Source organism: Spermophilus citellus, assembly GCF_964194105.1.
Source record: "Spermophilus citellus genome assembly, chromosome: 3".
In the NCBI taxonomy this organism is placed as follows: Eukaryota; Metazoa; Chordata; class Mammalia; order Rodentia; family Sciuridae; genus Spermophilus; species Spermophilus citellus.
Window position 1 is genome coordinate 219319267 of NC_138184.1, and position 27911 is coordinate 219347177.

Genomic DNA, 27911 nt, shown 5'->3' on the forward strand with positions numbered 1-27911 from the left:
GGCAAGTAGTGACTGCTTTCAATGAAGAAGCAACTATAAAATGTTTACTGAGGGCTTCTTAGGAAAAATTAGTATTAACATAAATGTTCTAAGGAAAACTTTATCCATTTCCATTGATTTATAGACCAGAGAGAGTGTGGACCAGAGAGCCATTTGTGATCCCACCGTTTTAAACTTAGGCTAAAGGTGACAGCGATGAAAGCAGAGGACAGAGGCAGAAATAAGGTGATGACACTTTTTAATGGAAGCATCCTTGAATCACTCCCACTCCTAGGTTTCCATTTGTGCATTTTTAAAGACATTATGACCTGGGCACTCTCGCAACTCCATTCCTTCTCAGAGTCAGGTATGATTTTTACACACTTTTGCACATGTGTAGATTTGAGTAGGCTCTAAGGGATAAGTTGTCATGAAAAAGATCGTAAAAAAACTTATACTTTAATAGAAATTTATAAATTGTGAAGATAGATTTTTAAATGGGAGATTAAAAATGACAGGAAGATGCATTGAAAAGGGGCTACTGGATGGCATCGAGATCTGCCACATTTTCTGTGGACTTGCCCCATGTCTCCTCTTTAACGAACATCAATTCTCCTGTCACCTGAGGCATAAGGAGAGTAAATGTGAACAGGTGTAGAGATGGGAGATAAAGGGAGACATCAAACTCACTTGTTCCTGAGAGAATACTGAAATGTTTAGTTGCTATAGATCTGAAGAGACTTGTTTAGATAAAAGTTCTGTTAACGATCAGTTTAGAACACACACAAAGATAAACATAATTCAGGGAAAACTAAGAAGGTAAAAACATAAAAGTTTAGTTATGAACAAGTACTCAAAAGCCTTGAATGCAACTGAGGATATTTCCCTTTAGCCTAAAGACAGGTGTAGGACATATTAAGAACACAGGGATTTTATTTCCCCAATACATTATCCAGAGTTACAAAAGGCTAGAGTGTGGGTCCTGAGCACAGGTTTCTTCCTGTAGTCCCCTTTCCTGAAATGCCAAGTACAGACTGCGCGGTTGTCCCCCTGAAGTCCTTATGTTGAAGCCTTAATCTCTCATGAAATTTTATCAGAAGGGGAGCCTTGGAGAGGTTTAGATGAGATCCAGAGGATGGAGCCACCAGGAGGGGATTCATTATAAGAAGGGAAAGAGACCAGAGCTCGCCCTCTTGGCCACAGCGGGGACACAATGACAGGAGGCTGATGGTACATAGCAAACCAAGAGGCCAGCGCTCCCCAGACATCAGGCCTGCTGGTGGCTTGGCTGTTCCTCACCAGACTCTGTGTGTGCTGTGTGAGCACCTGACTGGTGTTGTTACCACAGCCTGAGCTGAGACCCGGGTCTCCACCTGTCTCTAAGGCTGCATTTCCCTCATTCAGTCCTGCTCCGCCTACTCCACTCTTCCTATGCTCAGAGCCTAGTGTGTCTTTCCAACAGCCTCATAACAGAGCTGCATGGGAATCCTGTGTAGGGGCTTTCACTGCAAACCTTCTCTGGATGATCTATGGGAGATGAAGTTTAGAGGGGACAGATGGAGGGGAAACTAAGGCAGAGTGTGTGGGGTGTCCTCTCAGGGAGGCTGAAGGGCACAGATCACATCTCGAGGGCCGAGGGCCTAGACCTTTGGAACGGCAGGGTTAATGACTCTATTTTCTGCAAATGTATCTACAGCCTTTGGCCTCTAGTTCTAATTAGTACCTAAACTGCACTGGGATTTGGGGGTCTCCAGGATATTGCTACATGCCTGCTATAGCAATAATTTTCCAGAAAGATATTGAAAAACTAGAACATATTTGTAGGTGAATATGCAACAGGGGTCCATTTCAGGCTGTGGATATAACCCATGCTGCACTGCCCCATCAGCTTATTTTAAAACTGACTTTTTTTAAAATTTCTTCTTTTCCCTCTACCCTTCTCTAACCAGGGGAAAATAAAACTACCCTTCTTCCTATAAAACAGAGTTATCTTTCCCTTGACTCATCAACCACAGGAACAAAGGCATCCATACTTTGAAACTAAGAAGCCACTATTTCTTAAGTCTACCGATGAATTATGACTCTCAAAAAGGCACAGCAGGAGTGTAGACTTTTTGTCCTCTCTTAAAAGCCCGACTCCCCACTGGGTGCGGTGCTGCAGGCCTGTAATTTCAGTGGTTCAGGAGGCTGAGGCAGGAGGATCCCATGTTCAAAGTCAGCCTCAGCAAAAGTAAGGCCCTAAGCAACTCAGTGAGATCCTGTCTCTAAATAAAATACAAAATAGGGCTGGGGATGTGGCTGGTCAAGTGCCACTAAATTCAATCCCTGGTACAAGAAAAAAAAAAAGAAAGAAAGAAAAGAAAAGCCCACCGTCTCCCTGGAGATTAGAATCACATCTTCTGAGATAGGAGTCCACTGTGTATTCTTTTTCCAAAGCAATAAGGCAAAGTTATTGAAAAATGTAGCTCATATATTTGTTTTTTTTTCCTTTGTCTCAAAACCTTGCCCTCAAAACTGCATCAGCATCTGGGACTCAGACCAAGCTTTTGATACCAAATTCTGGAAAATAGTGACGTAATATCATTTTTTTTCTGGTGGACAGGCCTGTAATCCCATTCATTAGTCAGACTCAAGAGAATTACAAGATTGAGGCCAGATCAGAAATTTAGGTATAACCTGACTAAAAATTAAAAGGACTTGGGATCAGTGTGAAGTGATCTGGATTCAAAGTTTATATTCAGTCAAAAAGAAAATCTAAATCTAGAACTTTCTGAATGAAAGGAAGAGAAAACACCTGTCACAGAAGTACAACTGTATTGGGAATAAGGACAGCAGGGGCTTCAATGTAGTTTTACATGGATTATTTCAATGATTTTGGCAGCCTAGTTCTTTATTTGTTGTTTTAGATATATATGTCAGTAGAGTGTATTTGGACATATTATACATACATGGGGTGCCACCCATTGCAATTTTGAACTCATTCTTGAGGCTGAATGTGATATGGAGTTACACTGGTCATGTATTCATATATGAGCATAGAAAAGTTACATCTGATTCATTCTACTGTCTCCTATTCCCATCTCCCCTACCTTTCCTTCATTCCCTTTATCTAATCCACTTCCATTCCCTACCTTCTCTTGTTATGGGTTAGCATCCACATATTAGAGAGAATGTTCAACCTATGGCTTTTTGGAACTTGCTTACCTGACTCAGCATGATAGTCTCCAGTTCCACCCATTTACCAGCAAAAGCCATAATTTTATTCTTCTTTATAGCTGAGTAATATTCCATTGTGCATACACACACACACACAAACACACAAACTCATGTATATATGCACACACACACTCATCACATTTTCTTTATCCATTCATCTGTTGAAGCACATCTAGGTTGGTTCCATATCTTGGCTATTGTGAATTAAGGTGCTATAAACATTGATGTGGCTGTGTCACTGTAGTATGCTGATTTTAAGTACTTTGAGTATAAACTGAGGAGTGGGATAACTGGGTTAAATGGTGATTCCATTTTCTAAGGAATCTCCATACTGCTTTACAGAGTTGCACCAATTTGCAGTCCCACCAGCAGTGTATGAGTGAACCTTTCCCCCCACATTCTTGTCAACATTTATTGTTACTTTTATTCTTGATAATTGTCATACTCACTGGAGTGAGATGGAATCTCAGTGCACTTTTAATTTGCATTTCTCTAACCATTAGAGATGTCGAACATTTTTATAGGTTTGTTTATGATTCATATTTCGTCTTCTGTGCAGTGCCTGTTCAGTTCCTTTACCTATTTCTTGATTGGGTTATTTGTTTTTTTGGATTTTTTTGTTTTTATTTTTGTTTTTATTTTTGGGTATTAAGTTTTTTATGTGTGTTCTTATTATATCCTGGAGATTAATGCTCTATCTGAGGTGGAAGTGGTAAAGATTTTCTCCCATTATATAGATTCTCTGTTCACATTCTTTATTTTTTCCTCTGCTGTGAAGAAACTTTATAGTGTGATGTCATCCCATTTATTGATTTTTTATTTTAATTCTTGTGCTTTAGGAATCTTATTGAGGAAGTCTGTTCCTGAGCCGATTCGGTGGAGAGTTGGACCTACTTTTTCTTCCAGTATTCACAGAGTCTCTGGTCTAACACCAAGGTTCTTGATCCACTTTGAGTTGTGTTTTGAGTTGTGGTGAGAGATAGGGGTTTAATTTTAATCTACTACATATGGATTTCCAGTTTTCCCAGCCCTATTTTTTGAAGATGCTATCTTTTCTCCAATGTATGTTTATGGTGCCTTTGTCTAGTATGAGATGACTGTATTTATGTGGGTATATCTCTGTGTCCTTTATTCTGTTCAATTGGTCTTCAATTCTATTTTGGTGCTAATACCATGTTATTTTTGTTACTATTACTCTGTAGAATAATTTTTAGTTATACCTCCTGCATTACTTTTCTCTTGGCAACTGATTTTTATTCTTTGTAATCTAGTGTCATTATCTATTATTAGGTTATGAACACATGATCTATCATAAACAATACATGACCAATGTGTCCTAAGGCAAAATCATATATTAATAAAGTTTCTGCTATATGTGATAAATGTGGTGGTAATAATGAATTTATTTGCCTTTATATACACCAATGTTGAACATAGAGCATGCTCTAGAGTAGGCAATCAATAAGTTTATATTTAGTTATATTGATTATTGTTGAATGACTAAACAACCTTCAAATTCTCTCCATACAATAGTTCAGCTCTCTTTCCTACCTAGCAACATGTTTTAAGAGAAAGTTAATTAGCTCCAAGCAAAGAGTACTCTTGGAAAGATTCGATGCAGAACAAAGTATTTTTATTTAGAGAAGGATTTGGGCTGTTAAAGGAAGGTAAAGTTGATAGCAAGACTGCAATTGTCTGCTGAATCCAATTCACATAGTTGCAGACCTTGGTGTAGACACCAGGTTTGCCCTTCAGAGCACAGCCAGAGCCCCAGGATACAACCCCCTGGAGTTTGCCACTGCAGACCACGGGGCCACCAGAGTCACCCTGGGGTGGAAGGAGAAACAGAGCATGGGTTATGTACACATGGGAGAATGGGTTCCTGGATAATCCTCCACATTATAGGGGCTATTCTCAGGGACCACTGATCCTCCACAAAGCACCTTCTCTCCCCCTGGAAACCCCACCCTCATTCTTCTTTCTATATCCCTATTGTTCTTCCTCCTTTCTTACTGCCCCTCCTATTTCCTAGTGGACCCCTTGGGACAAGAGCATGTGAGGACTAGAGACACCAAAAAATTCCAGAGTTTTCCCTTTTCTAGCCTCACACAACAGAGGGCATGTGTCACAGGAACTGCAGGACACTGGGAACGCTGCCATCACAGGTCACACTGCACAATACCCTTCTCAGGAGAGTGCATAAGTACATCAGATACCTACTGTGGTCTATCTGTTTACCCTGAACACTAACCTTCCTTATCACAAACAGAAAATGTGTAACCTATCTCAAAGCTTTCTTCATACCTCATGATCGATTGAATGGACAGTTTTACAGTTCTTTGTGTTGCACAGAAGGAGAAATATGGTGGAGAAGAGAAACCAATCTGGATGGAGGAGGAGTAAAAACCTCACCTGGCAAGAGACCTTTCCATCCTCCAGGAAGCCCAGGCAGAACACGTTGCTAGGGATCCTGCCTGGGTGGGCATCGTGGCAAGCAGTGTCAGAGAGCACAGGGGCATCCAGAAACTGCAGAAGGGAAGGTCATCGGCCTGCTGTGCAAAGAGGAAATGGAAGAAAATTATTACCCACAGCAATCATGTAAATTTCTTTGACACGTTCTGTCTCCTGATCTTTTATTCAATTTTGCAATGAGTGAAATTTGGGTGAGATTTTTTTATCCAGAAAATTTCCCAACTAAAAAATGAAAGAGCCCTTCTTTCTCTGATATCAGCATTAGTGACCATAGATTGAAAGTGCAGAGATGATTTCTCAAGCAGTTGTATACTTCAGGCATCACAGAACCGTTTAGCCTATGTTCCTTTACTTCCTGTTTCTGTATCTCTGTACGTCACCAAGCACCCTTCAGTTCTATGACCTGTCTCTTTATAATAAGCTCACTTTTTAATTTTTGTGAATACTTCATGGTCTCAGCAAAGGAATCTTCCTCATTTCAGCTAGTATTTTCTAACACTATAATACTGAAAGCTATCCTCTAGCAACCATTCCTTCAATGAAAATACTGATTAGCCATCAATGTGCTGTTCACTTCCACTGTTCTCAAACCTGTTACTTGTGTTCCTGGTAACACTTCCAAAGCTCAGGGTGTTTTCTCAGCTGGACACAAGACACTGAGTCCCAGCAGAGAGAGGATCTTGGCAAAGACAGTGGACACTCAGGAGCTGATGGTGGCCAGTGAGTTCATTTTAATCAGCATGATGTCTGATGTCGAATTCCAAGTTTACTTCATTGTAGTTGGAGTGTAGGATGAACTTGGCTGCATCAATGAATTGCTCAACTTCCTCAATGACATGAGTGTCATGTTCTCCCCAATGCACCTTTATTCATCAGAAGCTAAGGTGGAAAGTGTTCTAAGTTTCCAACTTGAGGCTTTCTCCCTTCCCCCAGGCCCCAATTATTAGCATAAGCAGAAATTCTATTCTCTTCCAGCATGCTGTCATGCAAGTAGTTATACGGTTAGGGAAGCATTTCTGCTCCCAAACATGGTGCAGATTAGAGGATTTCCAAAGAAGAATTGGTGCTATTAGAGACTCACAGCACACCACCTTGTGAGAACAGTAAATAGGAATGTGAAGCAAATGACCCTATAAAGCAACTGGAGATGAACAGAGAGATTGATTGGTACTTAAAAGACTGTGAATGAAGGACACTTATGGATTGTAGAAGTGAGCTGCAGACACCTCCCACTGGGTGTGGTAGACAATGTTCATCAACACCTGGTAGGGCAGGGAATTCTTCTCCCAAGTGTAGCCCCCAGTGATCTTGTCATCATTATCATCAGTGGGGAAAGCCACTGACAAGGAAAAGTTGGGAATTCTCTGTTAAATAGATCCACATTAGAATCCCTACTCATCCTTGACAATTTTGCAAATTCCAGAAAAAAAGAGATTACTAAATTCTCTTACCTCATATAAGGAGGAAACAGCAATTTTAAATATTTTTGAAAAAATATTATTCCATACCTTTAACACATACCTTCCTTCTATCACTATTAAGAAGCATCCAAATTTTTGAAAAACACTTTAAATTTGATCAATGTATTTATTATGTTCTTACATATGTACCATTCGTTCACATAAATACATGGGCATATATGTACAAACTCAAATAAAACCCCAAACGTACAAAGGTTGGAGACTCTCTATACCATAAATGCCTTATGACCAATGCTAAGGATATAAAAAGAAGGTCATTTTAGCACAACACCCTGCTCTGCAGACGTGAAATATGTTGAAAGCTTTTCAATAATCCTGCTGGTATGAGCATGTGGTGGTATGTGGTGTTGGTGGTGCAGGGCTGCTGTCTTCATATGGTAACCGAAAGGAAGCCTTTTGGAACCCCTGGAGAATATTCTGGACTAGCAGAAAATGTCTTGTTTTCTGCTTTTGTTTTTACCAGTTTCTTTCATTGGTTCTAGTAAAAAGTTTTGTTTAAATCATTTTCAGTTCAAAGATTTCCCTGCTCAACCTTTATAAACTTATACCAATTATCTTCCCTACATTGTTTTGAGTGCATTTGGCATTGTGAAGTATGGCCTACTGATTATATCAAGATTTCTTACAGCTTCAACAGTTGCTGATTGTATTATATGAGCACTGTTTTTCCCATATTTTAAAATAATTTAAGGGGGAAATCAGACATTTAAGCAGATGTATTAAATTTATACCTATCCAATTTGGTTAAATGTATTATTATATTCTAATACTGTAAAAAATACTAGTATGGAAATAGAAATTGTCATTTCTCTGTATTTCCAAGATTTAATGACCTGTGAGTTTGTAACAGAGAAATATCATTAGTGAAGACATCACAAAAACAAGCCAGTGATTTTTGTCCTTGAAAAACACTATCTTTGATATTTAAGACCCTTAGTAAATATCCCTTTAGTGTTCAGGACACACAGGTGTTCAAAGTGCCTTCAAAGAGCACAAAGTAATTTAAAGTATTAACTCAAATTCTTCGGTTGAAGAAAGAACTTCTTTCATGTAGATGATCTTTTCCTTTTCTCTTATCATACAACTAATCCAGGAACAAATATTTAGAACAAATATTTCTCTATGCCTTCTATTTGGAATGACTCCTGGTCACCATGATCTTCCTTACACAAGTGAGCTGTAGTTTTCTCAAACCTTTGTAGTAGACCCTCTTGTTTTGACATTTTAAGCTTCTTGGGTATAGAGCCCATATTCACTGTTTGTCACTGTTTCCCAGGTATACCATGAAAACTTACACTGAGGGTTGACATCTGCTGACTGATCATTAGAAATATCCCCCAGCCTCTCCCAGGAAAGTAAGGAAGATGAAGGTCTTCATGATTGCTCACTGGATCTGGATTGTAGAATCAAATGAAGACTTTTTGCTAAGAGCCATAGCCAAGTAGTATGATGCATGGCATTTTTGGTTGAAAGGTGAGGCCAGCAAGCCATTGAGATGATATGATTATGTTAAGATCTGCATTCTTATGGATATTAGACCCCTGCTGTCCACCTGGGCCTGCTAAGGGACTCCTGGAGAGTTCCCATTGGTTGGGGAAGTGCGGTAGGAGTGAATCTCAAGGAGAAGTGAGGTCTAACTGGATGCATCAGCCAGAATTCACACCTACACAATTAATCTCAAATAGTGTAACACAACATTATTTCAGCAAATTATCACCCCTGCTGTTGTTTCTGTTTTTTAATTTGTTTGATTTTCATTTGAAATTTTTCTGCTGTGAAGACAGGTTAGTTAAAGGCAGAGTTTCTCAATCTTGCCATTAATGACTTTTGGGGCCAGATGATTCTTTCTTTGGGGCAAATATCTTGTTTGTTGTAACATGTTTATCTGCAACTCTCACCACTAGATGCAAATGGCACTATCTTCTTCCTGCTGTTGTAACAACCAAAAATGTGTACATGTATTGCCGATGTCTCCTGAGAGGCAGAATCATCCTCATTTGAGAAACACAGTTTCTAAGGGGTGAAAATAGGCAGAAAGCTTTTTTTATTCATAGAGAACACCTTGAGCTTTGGACAACGTAAGTGGGCACATAGTACCTAGTGAGTAATGGCAGCTAAGGCAAGGAGCTGCCATTAATTGATCCCAAGGATAAAAAATACTAAGGAGTAAGCAAAGGAATACTGTCTATATAAAGAAGGAGGGATTTTCTCATCCTGTTCAGTTAACTTTCACTGGTGACCTCTCATCCTACAAGATATTGGAAGTTGTCTGATTCTATGCCATCCCCAAAACCTCCCTTGCGCCCCATCAGAGATCTTAGAAATGTGTAGGAAAATCACATCTCAGAGCAGAACTTTTGATAATGATTTGCTCTTACGCTGCTATGTCCTGGAGTGCTCCCTCTGTGCTCTAATCTGGATTTTTAGTACTGTGATTCCCTCCAGGAGGGAAAGGGTGAGGTTGCCTGATAGTGGGTATGGGTGGAGCAGTTATCTAGGATAATTGCAATTTCCCCCACGATAAAGGAAAGTGCTTCCCATCTGGTTGGTGTGATAGGTCTTTAGCATCTAAAGCAGCCTTAGGCACAGGGGGAAAACATGAGTGACAGTTTCCAAATATGAGTTATCCCCAAACCGTTCTCACAGTGTTTTACATGGAATCCACTTAGCACAATACCTATCATGTTGTTATATTTTGATGTTTAAATGGACTTTTATTTTTTCAATTACTGTCAAACATCACAGAATGATTCACAGTGTCTCAGAAGCACAGGGTATCTTATAGATCTAAGAACCTATACAGTTTGTAAGGAAAACTTTTTAGGTTTATTTATCCACTTTAAATAAATGAAAGATGTACATTCATATATACAGAGACACCTCATGCTGAGCCTGTACTCACCCATATTTTCGAATCTTTAGGATCAACAAATGGCCACCCCCTGCCTTAGCTGCCATTACTCAGCTTTATTGGTTTTTAGACTTTACTTTTTTTCTTCTTAATAACATTGACTTTTGTCTGTTGGCAACTTTTTATCTAATACACATTAAAATGAATACATAATTTTAAAATAAACATGGTCATCTCCAAATTATGTAAAGTCATGTTGAAGACTAACAGTGATGAGTATACTACATTTTGGGAAACATGGTGATAGCAGAGGGGCTCAGAGAAGCAAGGGTGGGAAAGACCCAAGATCATGGATGGTGGTCACTGGAGTGTTGTCAGAGTCAGTTCCTCAGTGGAAGGGAATGGATGGAGCAGAGTGGGTCAGGATATTCAGTGGGTATAATTAGAATATTCTACTGAAGAGGTCTGGTGAGTAGGGGCTCAGCATGAGGTGTCTCTGTATGTATGAATGTACATCTGTCATTTATTTAAAGTAGATAAATAAACCTGAAGGAGTTTTCCTTACGTACTGTGTAGGTGCTTAGACCTATAAGATACCCTGTACTTCTGAGACACTGTGAATCATTCTGTGATGCTTGTAGTGTAGAATTGAATTCAAAGTTCCCAGACTTGATAAATAATGTATTATTTTCTCATTTTATGTAACATTTCTGTTCTCTGTGGCACCAAGAATTCTCATTTGCAAATAGCACTGATCATGCCACCATTTGGACGGGTTGCCTCCAAATAAGAGCCATGAGCCACGGGGAATGTTCGTTTCCCTTCTGCCAACAGAGTGCCTTGGTGTCTGTACTTCATTTTCTCATTTCAAACACATGGTGGCCCAGAGGCCGGTGCCTATATTTAATTAGTCTGTATTGATCCCTTTCTTTCCCATACATGTGACTTAGTGACCTTGGAAGACTATTTAATCTTATGCCTAAATTGGGAGCTGGCTGAGCTCCAGCAAATATGGTGGCATTTGTTTTTATAGGAACATGAGACACCAACCTCTGAAGGCAATATCATTCTCTTTTCATCTAAAGATGCTGTTTCTTCATTTTCCTTAGCTTCTCCAGTCACTTTCCTGGCTAATACATCTCAAGCCACTGGGGTTATGCTGGCTTTTAATCACTCTAGTGAGTAGAGAAAATTTCAATAAAACTCCTTTCATTGAAAACAGATGTCCCAAGATGCTTAAAATATGATGTAAGCAGTCAAAGTAACCAATGTGTGAAAGAAGCAAGGTACAAACTAAATACTTCCTAAATACTCTTGATGCTGACCTGAGGGTTTACTTGCCATCAACAACAGAAAGTCAGTGCTGGTGAATAGAATGCTCTTTCTTGGGAAAGGAAACCCTAGAACAGGTCTCAGAACCTACTCAAGAATGCTGTAGGTTTGGGGTGCATTTCTACTCTAGGTACATGTGACTCTCTTCATAAAATTGTTTGCAGGGAAACTTTTCTGTAAGGATCAAGTAGCAAATGCTTTAGGCATGCCAGGTGATACAGTGTCTGTCCCAACTATTCTGCCATTGCACGTGAATGCAGTTATAAAGGCTATGGAAATGAATGCATGTGGCTGTGTTTAAAGAAACTTTATTTATTAAAATAGACTGAAGACCAGATTTTTTTTTTCACAAGGTTGTTTCACAAGTTTGTTGACTGTGCTATAGAGAGTAGGGGAAAAACCAATTAAATGTCTTATATCCAGACTTAAAATTGCATGGTGATTCAGTTTTAATGATCATAGATGACTTGAAATAAAATTAGTATAAACATTAGTATAAAATAAAGATAAACATCTTCTTTTTTACTTCAAATAGTTGTTTAGAAATAAAGAATGAGAACAAGATTGAGGACGTAAGACTGGGGAGATAAGAGTGATGGAGACCAGCATAAGAGAAAGTTTGACAGAAACAGAGTATGCACATTAAAGTACAAGAAACAATAAAATATTGAGAAAGGACATTTAAATTTGGTGCCTAGATTCTGAACTTTATTCCATCACCAGTATTTTTTTTTCTTCTCTGGAAAATATCCTCATGAATAAAATGGACACCACAGAGAATAATGGGCAAATAAGTCACATTAACGCAATATTTGATCCACATTTAACAGTTTTGTTAGGGTGCTCTCATGGTTTGGATCTGGAATGTTCCCTAAAAGCTCATGTGTTGAAAGTATGGTCCTCAGTGCAGCAAGAGTCAGAAGTGTAGCTTTTAGACAATGACTGTTTCACGAGGATTCTGACCTCATCCGTGGATTTATTCACCTGGTGGATTAACCCATAGATAGCTAAATGGGCTCCTGGGAGGTGGGACCTACTTGGAGGAAGTAGGTCACTGAAAGTGAATTTGTGCCAGGAAGTGTTTATCTTCTCCCCAGCACTTCTCTCTTTCTCTCTGTACTTTCTGGCTACCATGAACTGAGCAGCTTTCCTCTGCTACGCTCTTCCCTCCATAATGTTTCTACCTGGAGTCAGCCAACCATGTGCTGAATTCTCTGAAATCATGAGCCAAAATAAAGCTTTCCTTCTCAAAGTCGTTCTTGTCAGGGACTCTGGTCATAACATGCAAAGTTGACGAACACAGATGGCAACAAAACGATGTCTGTTAAAACTCTATGTGCTCACTTTAAATCACTCTGTCTCCTGTTTGTGGCCAGATCCAACTCAGTCCCACAAGATTAGACAGCAAAGAGGACCTAACAAAAAATGAATTAAATTTTATTGCAGAAGTAGATAGATGTGCATATCAGAAATCCACACTTGTCAAAACAAGAGGTACAAATGGCATCATAAAAGAACTTGAAAACATGCCACTTCTAAACATGTTGAGTTAGGGACTTATGGATAAAAAGAATCCCATTAAATTGGAAGGAAATCAGATTAAGAAGAGAAACAGATGGAGACTGAAGTGAGACTGAAGGTCAAAATAGAGCATCATAAGTGGATAAGATAAAAATAGGGAAAGAACATATAATATACACTTCATATTCATTTCATTTTGATGATTCTAGGGATTAAACCTAAGGTGTCTTGGTGTCTTATACATTAAGCATGTGCTTCACCACTAAGGTACACCCTCAATTCCATGTTAATTTTTTTTTAAATTTTTATTATTAGTTGTTCAAAACATTACATAATTCTTGACATATCATATTTCATACAGTTGATTCATGTGGGTTATGAACTCCCATTTTTACCCTGTATACAGATTGCAGAGTCACATCGGTTACACATCCACTGTTTCCATATTACTTTTTAATGACAATTTTCTATTGAAAATATTTATGTTTCCAAAATAATGTTGAACACATAGTAGAAATTTAGGAAACATATTTTTTTCATTAATGTCTTCTAGATCCATCATTCCAACTCCTTTCAATAGATTCACCTTAATTTTATGGGATGAATTTTCTTAAATCAAAATAAATTGATACCCAAAGAGAAATATCACTTAGTTAAGAAATATTCTTCTAGTCTGATTTGAAAACTCCTAATTGGGAAGTAGAAAAAGAAAACTTACAGGCATTTTGATTTCTACTCTAGAAAGAATGTGTACACCCTGTGAGACACAAAGTAGTGAGGAAACCATTCACAAATATGGTGGCCTTTGGAGCCCTAAAGTCACTGTTCACTCTGTTACTCGACTCCTCTTGAGTGATAGAAATCAGACTAGAAATATTTAGCAAATTTAGTGTAGAACACAGACTCACTGACAGCAAATCATATCAAACTAATTTCATTTTTTTTTTCTTTCTGGTGAGCTTATCAGGATCAGGAATTAGCAGAAAATCTGGAACCTTGAAGACCTTTTTTCAGTAAAGGGCTAGGTAATATTTCCATGGTATTTTTGCAATTAAGGGATTGAAAAATGCTCATTATGTAACACTTTAAAGAAGATGCACATTTGGTTAACACATATTCTCTTATGTGCAGCTCAGAGCCCCTGTAAGGTGCAGTGAGGAAACCTGACAACTCTAGGAATTAAGAGAATAAAGGCCAGAGATAACTGAATCGAGGTACACAAAAACCTCCTTCAAAATTAAAACATGGCTGGCTTATAATCCTAGCTCTTCAATCATGGGGTCCCTTTTATACAATATCAGACTCAGCACTCACCCGTGAAGTAGATTTAATGCCATTCCTAATAAGTGGACTCCAAGGACATTAAGGCCAATGATGTAGCACGCACTGGTCACCATCTTGACACAGAGTCATCCGTTTGTCAGGCTTCTCAGACTTTGCAACGGTCCATACAACAAAGTCCTCATTTAACACCATCTCCAGTTCTCATTTTTTTTATGTTAAAATCCATATGTTATCTCAATTCCTTAGAGACAGCATGGAGTCTCTTGTTCTTACTGGTCTGTGTAGCCAAATTGTCAACCTCTGGGCTCAACATAGTGCCTCCTCCATTTCCTTTGAGGTTGACAGTTATCTTCCTGGGCTTCCTCCATTTCTCTGATCTAGAATCCCCGCTTTGTGTCCGTCAGCTTGCTTCCAACTGCCTACTCCTGAGGCCTGTGGAGAGTATGTTTCAGCTGCCATGATACACAGAGAAAGCCAGAAATGGACTCTGTCTCTAGGAGTACAAGCTGCCTGGTGAGAGTAGTGAGGTACTTCTCATTGAGGGATAGTCAAGGAGACCTGGCGCTAGAGAAGAGATTCCCAAGGGGTGTGATAACTAGTGCCGACTATCTGGAGCACTGCTATGCTAGGAAACACAGAATTTCTCCTCAGGTTTCCAGATGACAGGACAGGAACCAAGAAAGAGCATACCACTGTAACAAAACTTTCTAGCAATGGATGGCAACCTGTCTGAGTACAAGTAAGGATTTCTTCTATCTTGTGGCTATTCTAAGGGAAGATTTTGATGTTCTCTGACAGATTTTATTTTATCTTGGCCTTTATCAACCAAAGCATTTACTTCTTTTCACACAAACAAGCATATTTTGATACTTGAGATACTACAAAGCAAACTATCTGTAGCTTTCAGCTGTAAAAATTGAAGTAATATCAGGGTGGCAGCTTGTACTAACACCTTACTTGTAGCAAGCTGAGTGAGACAAAGCTCTATGAGGAAGGGAGATCTTCCCTGGGCCAGAGGTCTCTAACATGAGGTGCATATGGTCTGAAAGAAAATGGTGGTTAGAAATGCAGAGGACTTTTGAATATTGGTAGAGCCCAATAGCATGAAGTTTTAAAAAGCTCCTTGGAATGATTTGGATTTAGGTGGTTTGGGGACTCCATTTGGTGAACCATTACTCTAACTCTTTTCCTTGAAAGCTGGACTAACCTTGAAGGATGAGCAAGAGTTTTAGTGAAACAATTTTATTTCCTCCTTTACCTGAGAAATATGATCCCATTCAAATGGGTGCCTGGGGGTCCCATGCCCTGGAACTGAACCCTGGGAGGGTGGAAATTCCCCAGTTGGCCATCTTGGTGTCCTGGACCCATCACTTAGTTGCAGTCTTTGGTTTAGACAAAGTCTGCAACTTTACCTTTGAGGGCACAGACTCTGCCCAGGAAAGAATGCCTCAAAGTGCTGCTTTGCAGACCACAGGGCCACTTGATTCATCCTGAGGGCAGAAAAGAGATTATCAGAAGTATGCCCACCTCCTCAGTAGATGCAGAGGCCAGGGAAAAGATGTTTCAAGTACATCTTCCAGGCCACCTTCCTACCCAGGCAGCTCATGCTATTGTTGATTGGACTGGGTAGGCTTTGGGGCAGGTGCTGTTGGAGAGTACAGGTACTTCAGACACTGCAGGGAACTTGGATCCAGGCTCCCCCCTCCACACACTCTCTGTACACCACATTCTTGAACAAAGTCATGACAATAATTGTTATCTATAGACACTAACACCCCCCTGAGCAGTGCCCTTTCTCCAATCTCCTCAAGGGTCAGGATCCCTGAAGGGCAGCAATAAGCCAATATAGACTGATTACCCTATATACAACATGCTTATAATGAGAAGTGTTTGAGATTTATTTTTATCAGATTTTGGAACACTCTCATATACATAATGATATATCTCAGGGATGAGACTCAAGTGGACACATGCAATTCATCTACATTATATACACAACTTATATACTTATCCTGAAAGTAATTTTATACAGTATTTTCCGTGTGTCTGCATTTTGGCTATGACCTCTTACATGAGGTCAGGTGTGTAATTTTCCACTGTGGCATGTTGGTGTTCAAAAAGTTTTGGAATTTGGAGCAATTCAGATTTTAGAGTTTTGACTTTGGGATGTTCAACCTGTAGAAATAATAGTAACAATATTGACATTTCTTGAGCACGTAATTCTCAAAGCTCCTTCCATATATTATCTCCTTTAATGCTTAAACTCAACTCATTACCTAGGAATTATGATTATGATATTCTGATTATCATCCCCCTGTTATAGAGGTGGAAACCAAATTAAGTAATTCCCAATAAATTCCTCCAAAATTGTTGAGTTGTCTAAACCCAGGCATTCTGTCAGAACAACCCTCAAACTCAGCTGTCCCTTAGTTTCACTGCTGCTGTCCTTCTGACCCCTCAGACTTTCATGTTCCCATGTTCCAGTACTCCATGCTGTTTCAGGTGGAGTGTAAACACCACACATTTTGTTCTTGGTCTCTCACCTACACAGGAGACCATGGAAACTGGCAATTAAGTCTCTATATCACTCTCTCTTACTTCAAAATTGGAGGGGAAAAAGGCTTACAAGTTTATGATAGAAATGGAAAGTTCATGGCGATTTTCTAAATGCACTCAGAGTGATGCAGAAGAAGAAGGAATGATCCCCAGGACCCCCAGTCTAGTCACCTTTCCTGTGGTCAAGGCCTCTGGGAAACAGATGCAGCATGAGGTTTGGATCTTCATCTGAGAGGCCTCTCATGGCCTTCTTGGTTTAGTTAGTATTTACTTCCAGATACTGAGAGCCCTGTTGAACAGAACTCTGCATCTCTTGAAGAATTAAATATTTCCAATACAAGTGATGAATACATTCTTTTTTCAATGTACACATTCTCTTACTTGGATTTCCTTAGCATTTAGAATCTATTCCCCCCGCTCACCACAATGCCATCTTCTCCCTGAGCTTTCCTTGGGTGTAGCTTCTACCTAAGCACATCTGCCCAAGCTCCTCCAGGTAACTTGATCCGTGAAAGCTTCCTCTTCCTGTTTCCTGCCAGTGCAAAGCAGTTTCACTCGTAGTTCAGTCACACTTGAATGTGGAAGTCACCTTTAACTTCTCCATTCACTTTACTCAAATACCAAGTCTTGGAGATTTTGTTGGTCTCAAAGATCCTGGGCTCATCTGTCAAGTCACCCACCTGTGCCTTAGTTCTGGACCACATTCTCTCCTGACAGTGGAACAGTGCTAGAATCCTCCTTCAATCCACCCTCTACACTCAAGCAAGCTTTCTAAAGTAGACACAGGCCATGCATTTGTCTTGCTTAAAATCCTTAGGTGGCTCCACATCCACATCAGCACAGCTATAAGTCCCAGGGCACACAGCACTGAGGCTTATGCTCCTGGACATTTCCTGTGGTTTTATACCATTGCCCACCCGCCCCCCCCATGCCATGCACCTCACCTGGTCCTCAGTCCTCAGGTCTCTAACCTGCGTCCTCCAGTTAGCCTTCCTGAGGTTTCCCATCATTCTTTTATTTTATTACATTTACTCCCATTCATATTGTGCCTGTAAATATCTACTTAATGCTGCTAGCTCCAAGGGCACAAAAATTTCCTATTTGCTAAATATTATGTCTCAAAACCAACAGGTACCAGGGACAATAATTCCTCAGTGAATACTTATTGAATGAATGGGCTTATTTTCTTCCCTTTTTGCTGATGAACTGCTAGTGAACTCTTACTCATCCATTAAAGCTCATTCTAAATTATCATTCTTAGAATGACATTTACCTGTGTCAACCCCTAACTCCACCCCCATGGCTCCCTGATTTGTGAGATGCCAAGCTCTTCTGTTCCTTGTTAAAATGCTGTGTATGTTGCTACTATAGTTTTTGACTTTTGTCAATAGTTTTGATTTATTTGTCTACTTCTTCAACTTGAGTATAAACTCCCAGAGCAAATGTTTTCATGTTTAACTCCCCATTCTGAAACACTGTCTTTGACAGATGTTCCTTGCATCACTGAACATTCGAGCCTCATCTACAACCTTCCCATCAAAGGTCATCCAGCCTTTATGCTGGAGACCACATGCCTTCTTAATCATCCAGATGGAAAAATGCTTCCTGATTATGAACGAGGAAATTGTCTCCTTGGGTCCCATAAACATTTTTTCTTAGTCCTACCCTTAAAGGACTCAGGGTCAGAGAAGCACTGGTAAAAAGAAGTGGTGAGCAGGGACCAGACCCAACAGAGGATTGTGGGTTCAAAATTAGTTGAGTGATTCAAGAGAAGTCAAAATTTCAACCACGCAGAGATGTTTTTGTCTCTTTCTGTAGCAATTACAAACCTCAAAATGCATCCCTAAAGTTGCTTCATGCTACTGAAAAATGGCATGCTAAATAGTATTAATCAATGCTAGATACTGACCTCTTCGTGGACAATCTGGCAGAAAAGTTCTTAGAAATCACAAATTTGTACTGGACTGGTTAGAATAACCAATCTAAACTATGACTTAAATTCATTTCCTCCAAAAAGACTTCACCAACTGTTGTAGTTCTCAAATGATTATTGTTTTTCTTCCCTCATGTTACTGAGTATTGATCATTGTTTTTCTACATGAACTTTCCATGCTGTTGAAAACAGTGTCTATCCATTATTTTACAATTAGTCAAAAATCATAGAGTAATTTTTTGTTTGTTTGTTTGCAGTACTGGGATTGAACTTAGGGACACTCTACCACTAGTGTCTCATTAAATGAGACTGGCCTTGAACTTGGGATCTTCCTGCATCAGTCTCCTCAGTAGCTGGGATTACAGTCCTGCATCACCAAGCCTGATTCCTAGTGATTTTTTAAAATTTGTTTCATCTCAGTATTGGCTCTATTCCCATATAAATCATTTACAAATGCTAAAAACAAAGCTACATACCCTATAACTTTTTAAAAAAAATTACTGTTTTGCTTCTTCCTTTTTCATAGTACCCATTATAATAAGGGCCCTTTATAGATTCACAATCAATGACATTTTGTGGCTAGAACATAGCTTGGGATGGGCCCTTGAGGAACCTAGACTTCAGGGCAGATCTTCCAACGCTGGGAAGAAACCATCTGGTTGTGATTCTGAGGCCTGAGGTCCTAGCAAGATGTGTGGGTGGTGATTAGTGTGTTTGCACACCTGGGAATACTGGAAGGCATCTCCCAGCTCCCACTTTCAAGGTAGGAAATGGTGAAGAACAGGTAGTAGGCACAAAAGCTTGTGACCAGGAACAGCTGCTATTTCCAGCATGGAGATGCACTCTTAAGGTGCTATGCAAATACTGGCAGGTGAAGAGTGGGATTGTGCTAGGGAGGAGGAAAAAAGAAATGAAGGTCCAATCTGCGACCTTTGAAGGTCAAATCCAGAGGAAAGACAAAGATGCAAAAATAATGTGTTAGGTTGGAAGGGAAACCAGAGAAAATCTAGGGCTTCTAGAACAAAGAACCTGACATTGTTTCCTGGAAAACAGGTTGAAAAAAGAATTGAGAGATACAAAGGGCTCAGAGAGCCCAAGTGAGTTAGATGTATGTCCAATGGTCACAGCTGCCACTCTAAACACTGGGAAGATGGGTCTCGTGCATGTGAGGGCAGACAGATCTTGAGTCCTTCCATTCCCATCACCATCCCGGGTGCCTCAAATTATGCAACAAGCATACTGTGAAGGGAAATACCTTTGTGGTCAGAGGACTAAACAAATGTATTTCTTTGTATCTGGGTAGAAAGGAGGCCCAGGCCCAGTGGAAGGTGATAGACACCAAGCCAAGTGAGGAGAAAATCCAGATGGAGTAGGGTGTTGGAATCCAAGTGGGGTATGAAAGCAGCCTTGTGCATACTGTAGAAGCCTCAGAAGATTGAGAAGGGCATCCATGTGGGAAAGGCATGCCCTGTGTGAAGTGTCAGAAGCTGTACTGAGGTGTTAGAAGTTCAGCAGGGTGAGGAGGGTGGAAATTACTACAGACAATTATTTACATGTGAGGAGAGTAATCAAATATGTAAGCCTATTAAGGACAGCAGAAGCCAAGCTTCTTGGCATTACATGAAGGAGTTGCAAATATGGAAAGGGAAAATGCTAGAATAAGCCTTATTATATTGGATTGGAACTGTCGTGTAAACTGGTTTCTCACTATGGATGGATATGGGATTAGAGACACACGCACATGTGTGTACATTTGTATGTGAATGTACAAGTGCATATTCCATAGCTCTGACCACAGTGATAACCTGGGAGTGGTGTTACCCCAGAATCACAGATCTAGTACCCATCTCCTGTTTTTCTGAATACCCTTTTCCACTAAAAGGAACCAGATGTTTTTGGAAGAAGATCAGATACCAGCACTGAAAGCCTAGAATATCTTAATGTGCCCTAAAGCAAGGGAAGAGGATCTAAGAAGGGAGGTGATTCCTTTTCTTCTATACCTCCTCTGCACAATGCCTGACACACTTTGAAAAGTTATCAAACTGTTGAAAGGTTATTTAAACTCCCATTTAAATGAAAATTAACACAACAAGTTGAACTCATGCCAGACACATTAACTTTCATTAGTTACATTCCAGCCTTAAATCCTGAGACCATGCTCCTGATTTTTGCAAAGCCACCAATACAAATAAGCCAATGCCAACAAAGCCTCTTTAGAAACACAATTTTTAATGGTCAAACTTATATTTTACAGGTGGTCTCTTACTATGTCCTATCCCACACAGCCGTTCCTTCATTCATTAAATAAGCACATATCAAGTGCCTATACCATATGGAGTATTGTGATGGGTTGGGGGAATCCTGGAGCCCCTGGCACAGCAGAGTAGTGGACATCTGGATAGAAGTTTACCCGGATTAACTCACAATGCTTTAGAATTGGTCAGAGGGTGACAGATAATTATTTCATCCTTTTCCCATATCTAGGTTTCATGAATGAGGAAATGAGAATGTGAGTAGATGAAATGATTCAGGCACTTAAAAGCCAATTATATTTAAGCCTTCCATAGCATGCATTTTATAACCTTACAGATTGGACATTATCTGAAAATATGTCTCACTGCTCCTCCAAGTCTATAAATATTTTGAGGATATTATTCACATTATTCGCAGATGCCTGTTGAACAAGTTAAAATAGCCTCTATACCTATGAGAGTCTGTTTTACTCATGTCTCTTCCTGGTCCTGGAGCAATGCATGACATAGCACATGCTCAACAAATACTTACTGAATAAGTTTTTAAAAAGAACATCCAATGTTCACATGGTGATGGTCCCTGCTGCTTTACCAGTAGGTGATACTTAGAGTTGCTAAATGCCTCCTTGGACTATGGATTCCCCTGCCTTAAATGTCCCTGCTCTACCCCTTTGTCCATGACCTCCGTGCTCCTCAGGGGCGCTATCAGGGGCCTAGAGTTACATGGAGATGAGGGCAATGTGCTCTGTGACCTCTAGGTGGCACTGTGCCCTGGCTGAAACTCCTGAGGTGGGTGGGAGAGAGCCTGGGGAGAAGGGAGGGAAGGGAGGAAGCAGGACTCTGGCATCAGGGTTTGCTCCTGGTTCTGGTTGGGAGAGAGCAGGAGCCCAACGTGAAGACATTCAAGTCCCTCCTGCACTGGACTTCACCAGCCTGCATGGCATTGTCTCCGCAGTCCCTTTGGCTCAGGGCCTTGGGCCTTTTGTTGTTCTTGGGCTGTAGGAATAAGCTCCAGGTCTAGTGTGGGGAGATGCTCCCTGGGGGCGGGGGCTGCAGCTTCTTCCTCTGGGATCCCCTCAGCATGCACTGAGGAGGGCTACCTAGTAATGAGCATTGAATTACTGTGTTAAAAGGAGGCACAGCTGGCTCTAGGGCAGGATCCATAAACCGGGCAAGGCAGTGTCTGAATTAATCAGTTCGAGGGAGCACAAGCTCCAGGGGGCTTTTCCTGGGTCTGTGGGAAGCAGTGAAGGGCACCTGTCCAATCTGTGCATGAAGCAGGAAGAAGACAGAGATGCCTAGTTCTGCCTTGTGGGGTGGCAGTGGGTACAGCGACTTCCTCAGCAACCTCTGGAAGCACCTGGGAGGGTCTCTTGGGCCCTTCCCAGGCATGCGCAGTCCTGCCAAGCATGAAGGGCAAAGCAGTATGAGCTGTAGCAACTCACAGGAGTAGGGACTTCCAAGCAAACCCTCCTGCAGGGGGCGGACCCTGAGGGGAGACCCAGGCCCCATCCTGTGATGTTACAGTGGACTCCAGGCTCCTCTGCTGTGTGGTCCTGGGAGCAGGTGAGTTCTGGACCCAGTGGGGCATTACTGTCTTAGCTCTTGTAGCTTATTCAGGCAACTTTTTCATATAATGGTCTCTGGCTTAGCCGAAATTTGGTTTCTTATCCTGTAAGTCCTGTGAACCCTGGAAGTACCCAGATACCAAAACACCTGATGACAATGATGGAGAATTAAAGGACCCTGAAATGTGAACAATGTCAGGGACACATTCCTCTGGTATAGACAGAATGCTAAGAAAGCTTCAGAACTCATGTTTTCCTACACCTATAAAGAACTCCTTCAAAATGAGCCTGTTCCAGGTCACTTCACATGTGACAATCTAGATAGTCCTCACTTATTCCTTCACCATGGATGACGTGGAGATAAAGGATTCAGTTGTGTACCTCTGTGCCAGCAGCTGAGACAGCCCTGCAGAGTGACTGCCTCCCCATGCACAAAACTCCTTGGCCTAGGCAGGAGGTTGTGGAGACACTGTGGCCACCTGAGCCCTGAGACTAGTTGGGTATCCACAGGTCTCAGATAGAAACCTCAGACCTCACGTGGATCACCTGCATGAGGGTTCTCTGTCCTGTAGAGGGCACTGCAGGGAAGATAGGTGCCAATTCACTGGATATGGCAATGCTAAATTCACATCCAGACCTCAGCAGTCTATGGTCTGGCTTCGACTTGAATAATACTGCCTGCCTTGCAGGACAAAGACTCAAGTTTAAGTTGCTTCAAGTATCTCCCAGTTGACTTGTGTCACACCCCAAAAACTGGAAAAATCTTGTCAGTCACTTAACACAGGCTGCACCAATCTTCCTTCTTTATATATAATTTTATTTTATTGATTGATTTGTATGTGGTGCTGAAGATTGAACCCAGTGCCTCACGTGTGCTAGTCAAGCGCTCTACCACTGAGCCACAGCCCAGCCCACCAATCTTCATTCTAATTTGCATCATTTTTTTTAAAACTACTATTTTGGTCCTCATCCTAACTCCAAATACACTTGGACCTTTTTCTCTCTCTCTCTTTCTTTCTTTCTTTCTGTCTTTCTTTCTTTCTTTCTTTCTTTCTTTCTTTCTTTCTTTCTTTCTTTCTTTCTTTTTTGATACTGAGAACTCAACCCAAGGCATTTTACCACTGTGCTAATTTCCAAGGCCTTTTTATTTTTATTTATTTATTTTTTGAGACAGAATCACTAAGTTGCTGAATCTGGCCTTGAACTCACAATCTTCCTTCTCAGTCTCCTGTGTTGCTGGGATTACAGGTGCACTGATTTTTTCCACAATACCCCATATCTTCCCCAAGTGGCTCTGTCAGTTCCTGTCACCAAAGACAATAATTTCCCAGTCTGTTTGCATCCTTCACAAGTCTTTAGTGCTCTCCCTTGCAGAATATTCAGGTTCAGTGTTGTGTTCCCTCTTTCACTGTGACTTTAGCACTTTCAGTCTTGATTCTTTTCCCTCTGTCTTTTAATCCTAGTACTAAATTACGGTGTTCTTTACTAGAGTCTGGTGCCCTGGATAATATTGCTCACAACAGATAATGACAAAGGGAAGTCTCCCCCCTCGTCTTGTGTGTGATGCTGGGAATTGAACCCAGGGCTTCTTTACAGCTAGACAGGTGCTCTACTACTGAGCTATATCCCCAGGCTTTTTTATTCTGAGGCAGTGTCTCATTAAGTCACCAGGTCAGCCTCGAACTTGCGATTCTCCTGCCTCAGTCTCTAAAATAGCTGGGATTATAGGTGTGCACCTTCACACCCTGCTCTATGACAGGAAAATTTCTTGACATTTCCACACTAGACTTTACAGTTGGGGTAATTTTAGCTGAGCTCCACATTCTTCACAGTAATGCCCTCTGCCCTGCACCCACCCTGAGAACAAAGTCCCTCTCCCTGGGATGGCTGTGGATCACCTGCAGGAGGGTTCTCTGTCCTGTAGAGGGCACTGCAGGGGTGATAGGTGTGAACCAGACCTCCTCTGTGGAACCTTGGGGCTTCAGCCTGCTCCTCTTCAGTTTCTGATGACCTGGGCTAAGAGAGGATCATTCCTGCTGTGACCCTACTATGGATACCTGGCTCTTTTGTTGGACAATTTTTAATCTCCTGAAAGCAGGTGGAGTCATAAGACTAGAAAATTGTCATCTCAGACTTACCCCAAGGCGATCCTAAACCATTCTCTTAATGTTTTTTCTCTTCCCACAGTACATATGGAATCTGGAGTCATACAGATCCCCAGCCATCAAGTCACAAAAATGGGACAGATGGTGATCCTGAGTTGTGACCCCATTTTTGGTCACTCATTCTTCTATTGGTACCAACAAATCTTGGAGCAGAGGCTGGAGTTTCTGGTTTCCTTCTATAATGGTAAAACCTTGGAGAAGTCTGAAATATTGAAAGATCGATTCTCAGTTGAAAAGCCTGATAAATCCTACTTCACCCTGAAGATCCATCTCACAAAGCTGGAGGACTCAGCCTTGTACCTCTGTGCGAGCAGTTTAACCACAGCCTTGCAAACACACCTCCAGCCCGTGCACAAACACTCATGTGTCTTCCTCTCTTCCAGCCACCAGCCCAAGAGGAGGAAGTCTGGTTGTGTCTGTTGTTGCAGCTGTCCCCAAATAGATGAATATCTGAAATTAAATTACCAAGATAGATATGTCTGGCAGGGATGTCTAAAAGCCATGGGGTGTACAGATTTTCTTCCAAAGATGCTCTAGAGTGTGACTCTGGGCTGCAAACATTAGTTGCTCTGGAAGTGTCCAAATGAAATATGTCTTCTCTTTATTCTGTTTTGTTGGATTTTTGTTTGCTTGTTTTAGTTTTTAGGGAAAATATTTTAACCCTCAAAATGAAGAAATGGTTACTGAGTAGGGACTCAGGAAATCTTCAGATGAACAAGAAGATCAGTACAGGACCTAAATACAGGTGAGTCTTGGCCAGATTGTAGTCAAGATCAGAAGTACTTGATGACCCCGTCAATCTGCATTTGGTGCGATGATTTTAGCTCACATGAGAATAAGTAACTATGAGGTTCAATATTAGGAAATCACTTCAAGGTTTACAGAGGTCTGCACCAGCAAGAGAATCACTAGTGTAAAGCTGGGCCTCCCAAGAACATACTCTGCAGCATGGTCAAGTGGAATCTATAGGCACAGGCAGAAGTGAATTTGTCACTTTCGTCTTGACATTGGGACAGCCAGATTAACTTCCTGCATTTCAAGTAATATCCAGCAATCTTGAAAAACTGGATCAGAGAAGGCAGAAGGAAGACTTCAAAAGGAAAAGAAAGGATTTACTCATGATAAACCAGAATGAGCTCAAGCAATGCATGAAACAAACAAGTGTGAACAGATCATATCAGTCATAAACACCTGAATTCATTGATTCACTTACACTCCTTTCACTTCCATCACCATTTGAAATGAAATAATGGATTCATGACCATGGAATTTATTTTTTTCTTCTCTAATGTACTCCATAACACAGAAACATCTGGCTTCAAAAAATGATAAGGTGATTTATCGAAGGTTTATCTATGGTGCCGGCTCAGAGACAGCATCATGGGACTGGGGTGCTATTCCCCTGAACAGCAAATACATTGACTCTATGGCTGGGATCTGGTGTTTTATGCCCAACGCATGAATCCAGAAGCCAAGAGTGGAAGTAAGATCATCATCCTGCACATATCACTCTGGTGACCAGTTGCAGTTGCACATTTGTATCTCCTTGTCACTGTGTTTTGTTTTGTTTTATTTTGGGGGTGTCTGACAGATAAGAGATCCTTATTTGTGAGGGAAGAGGGGAGAAAGGGATGGGTTCTTCTACTACAGGATATAATAAGGATTCCACTGAACCTAAACTATGACTATGATCATTTTGGTCTCCTCTTACTTGGAAACCAGCAGGTAAGAGTGGAAATATTTATTTTTTATTATCATGAGGTTATACATTTGCTACTCCATTATGGGAATGAGGAACTTTTCCCCTGGAATTCAGTAATTAACACATGTATCTCTTGGTGCTTCAATTCCTGGTGATGGTGATAATTTTCCAATTTGGGCAATCATAGCATGACAAAGTAAATGCACATAAGGGCTCAAAACTTTAAGGGGTGAAGGTCAGGGTCACCCCCACCAAATAAATAACATAGATCATTGAAGTGCTGAGAAAGATTGAGGGAAATCTGAAATTGGTGGTGAAAGGAGATGATGGATAGCTTCTATGGCTTGATAGACTAGTGGAAGTGGTGCAACAGGTCTATAGCTTATTTCCCTAAATCTGTATTTGTACAGATTGCAGCTGACAGCTACCTTGAAGATCTGATTGTTTGGACTTAGTAGAAGAATTGACTGTGCCAGATACCTCTATGTGCCACCTCATATCCTCTTGGTCTCACCTTTGATTCCAGCCACAGCCATGATGAACATTTTCAGATAGACATTGACCCAATCCACAATCATTGCCCCTCATTTTAAGAGTGTGCCAAATATTCTTACTCCATTGCTATGGCAACAGACATCGTAGGCCTTCATGGAAATTATGCATGTTCAACTCAGAAATGTGAGGAAGCTAATCCCCTACAGAGCAATCCTCAGCCATTGAGGAATGAGTATTGATAGATAAAAGGTTTTGAATTAGTCTCAGTCTCCCTAGAGGGTCCAAAATTGATCATTTTTTCTATGGTGAAGGCCTAATTAATGCTTTCCTTTGTCTTTTTATCCTTTTTCTTTTTTGTGATTTGCTCTAGGTGTTTTTATCTGACTTACTTACTAGGTTATCCATTCTTTTTAGAAGATTTCTACATATATACATTGAATTCTTAATTTTAGGTATTTTGTATATTTCAGTTCTAGAATTCTCATTTAAATCTTGACTATAGTTTCCAGTTGTCTGCTAAAACTCTCCCTTTTTTATATACTTTTTTGAATATATGAATATCAATTATTTTAAAACAAGTTTCTGATAACTCCAATATCTGAATTTGAATCTTTATTTTGTCTGTTTTTTATTCTTGGTTTTTGTTCATATTACCTTTTTTTTCTCACATGCTTTTTTTGTATATATAAAAAACTATGGAGACAACTTGAGGCTCTGAATGATTTCATATTATTCCAGAGAGGAGCAAGTTTTTTGCTTCCACTACAAAATTGTAACAGGAGTAAGTCACATTAATTTATTTGATAATCTAGTTGGACTGAAGTGGGGCTTCAGCCTTTGTGATGGTATAGACGTTGAATTTTCAAACTTAATATCTGGAGAATTTTTAATAGCTTTATTGAGTAAAATTGACAAAACATAACATTTACTTACTCCAAGTATACAATTCAGTGAGTTTCAGTAGATCTTGGAGTTGTATAACTCTCACCATGACCCAGTTCGAAAATATTTTCAGCCCCCTGAAAATTCTTCAGTGCTCATTTTCAGTAAATGCCTGCTCCTACCCCTACTCCTAAGGCCTGGGGTCTTTACCAAATGTCCTCT

The 27911-nt window shown here is 40.5% G+C and overlaps 1 protein-coding gene across 1 annotated transcript; it reads right to left on the reverse strand.

Annotated features, from left to right (window-relative positions):
• Positions 1–517: 517 nt before the first annotated feature.
• LOC308643501 (cationic trypsin-3-like) lies at positions 518–26890 on the reverse strand (the record flags this gene model as incomplete). The annotated part of the gene is made up of 5 exons (XM_081283330.1): positions 518–601; positions 4882–5022; positions 5608–5721; positions 6894–7006; positions 26827–26890. 5 exons carry the CDS (start codon positions 26888–26890, stop codon positions 518–520), a joined length of 516 nt encoding a protein of 171 aa, XP_081139456.1.
• Positions 26891–27911: the final 1021 nt, after the last annotated feature.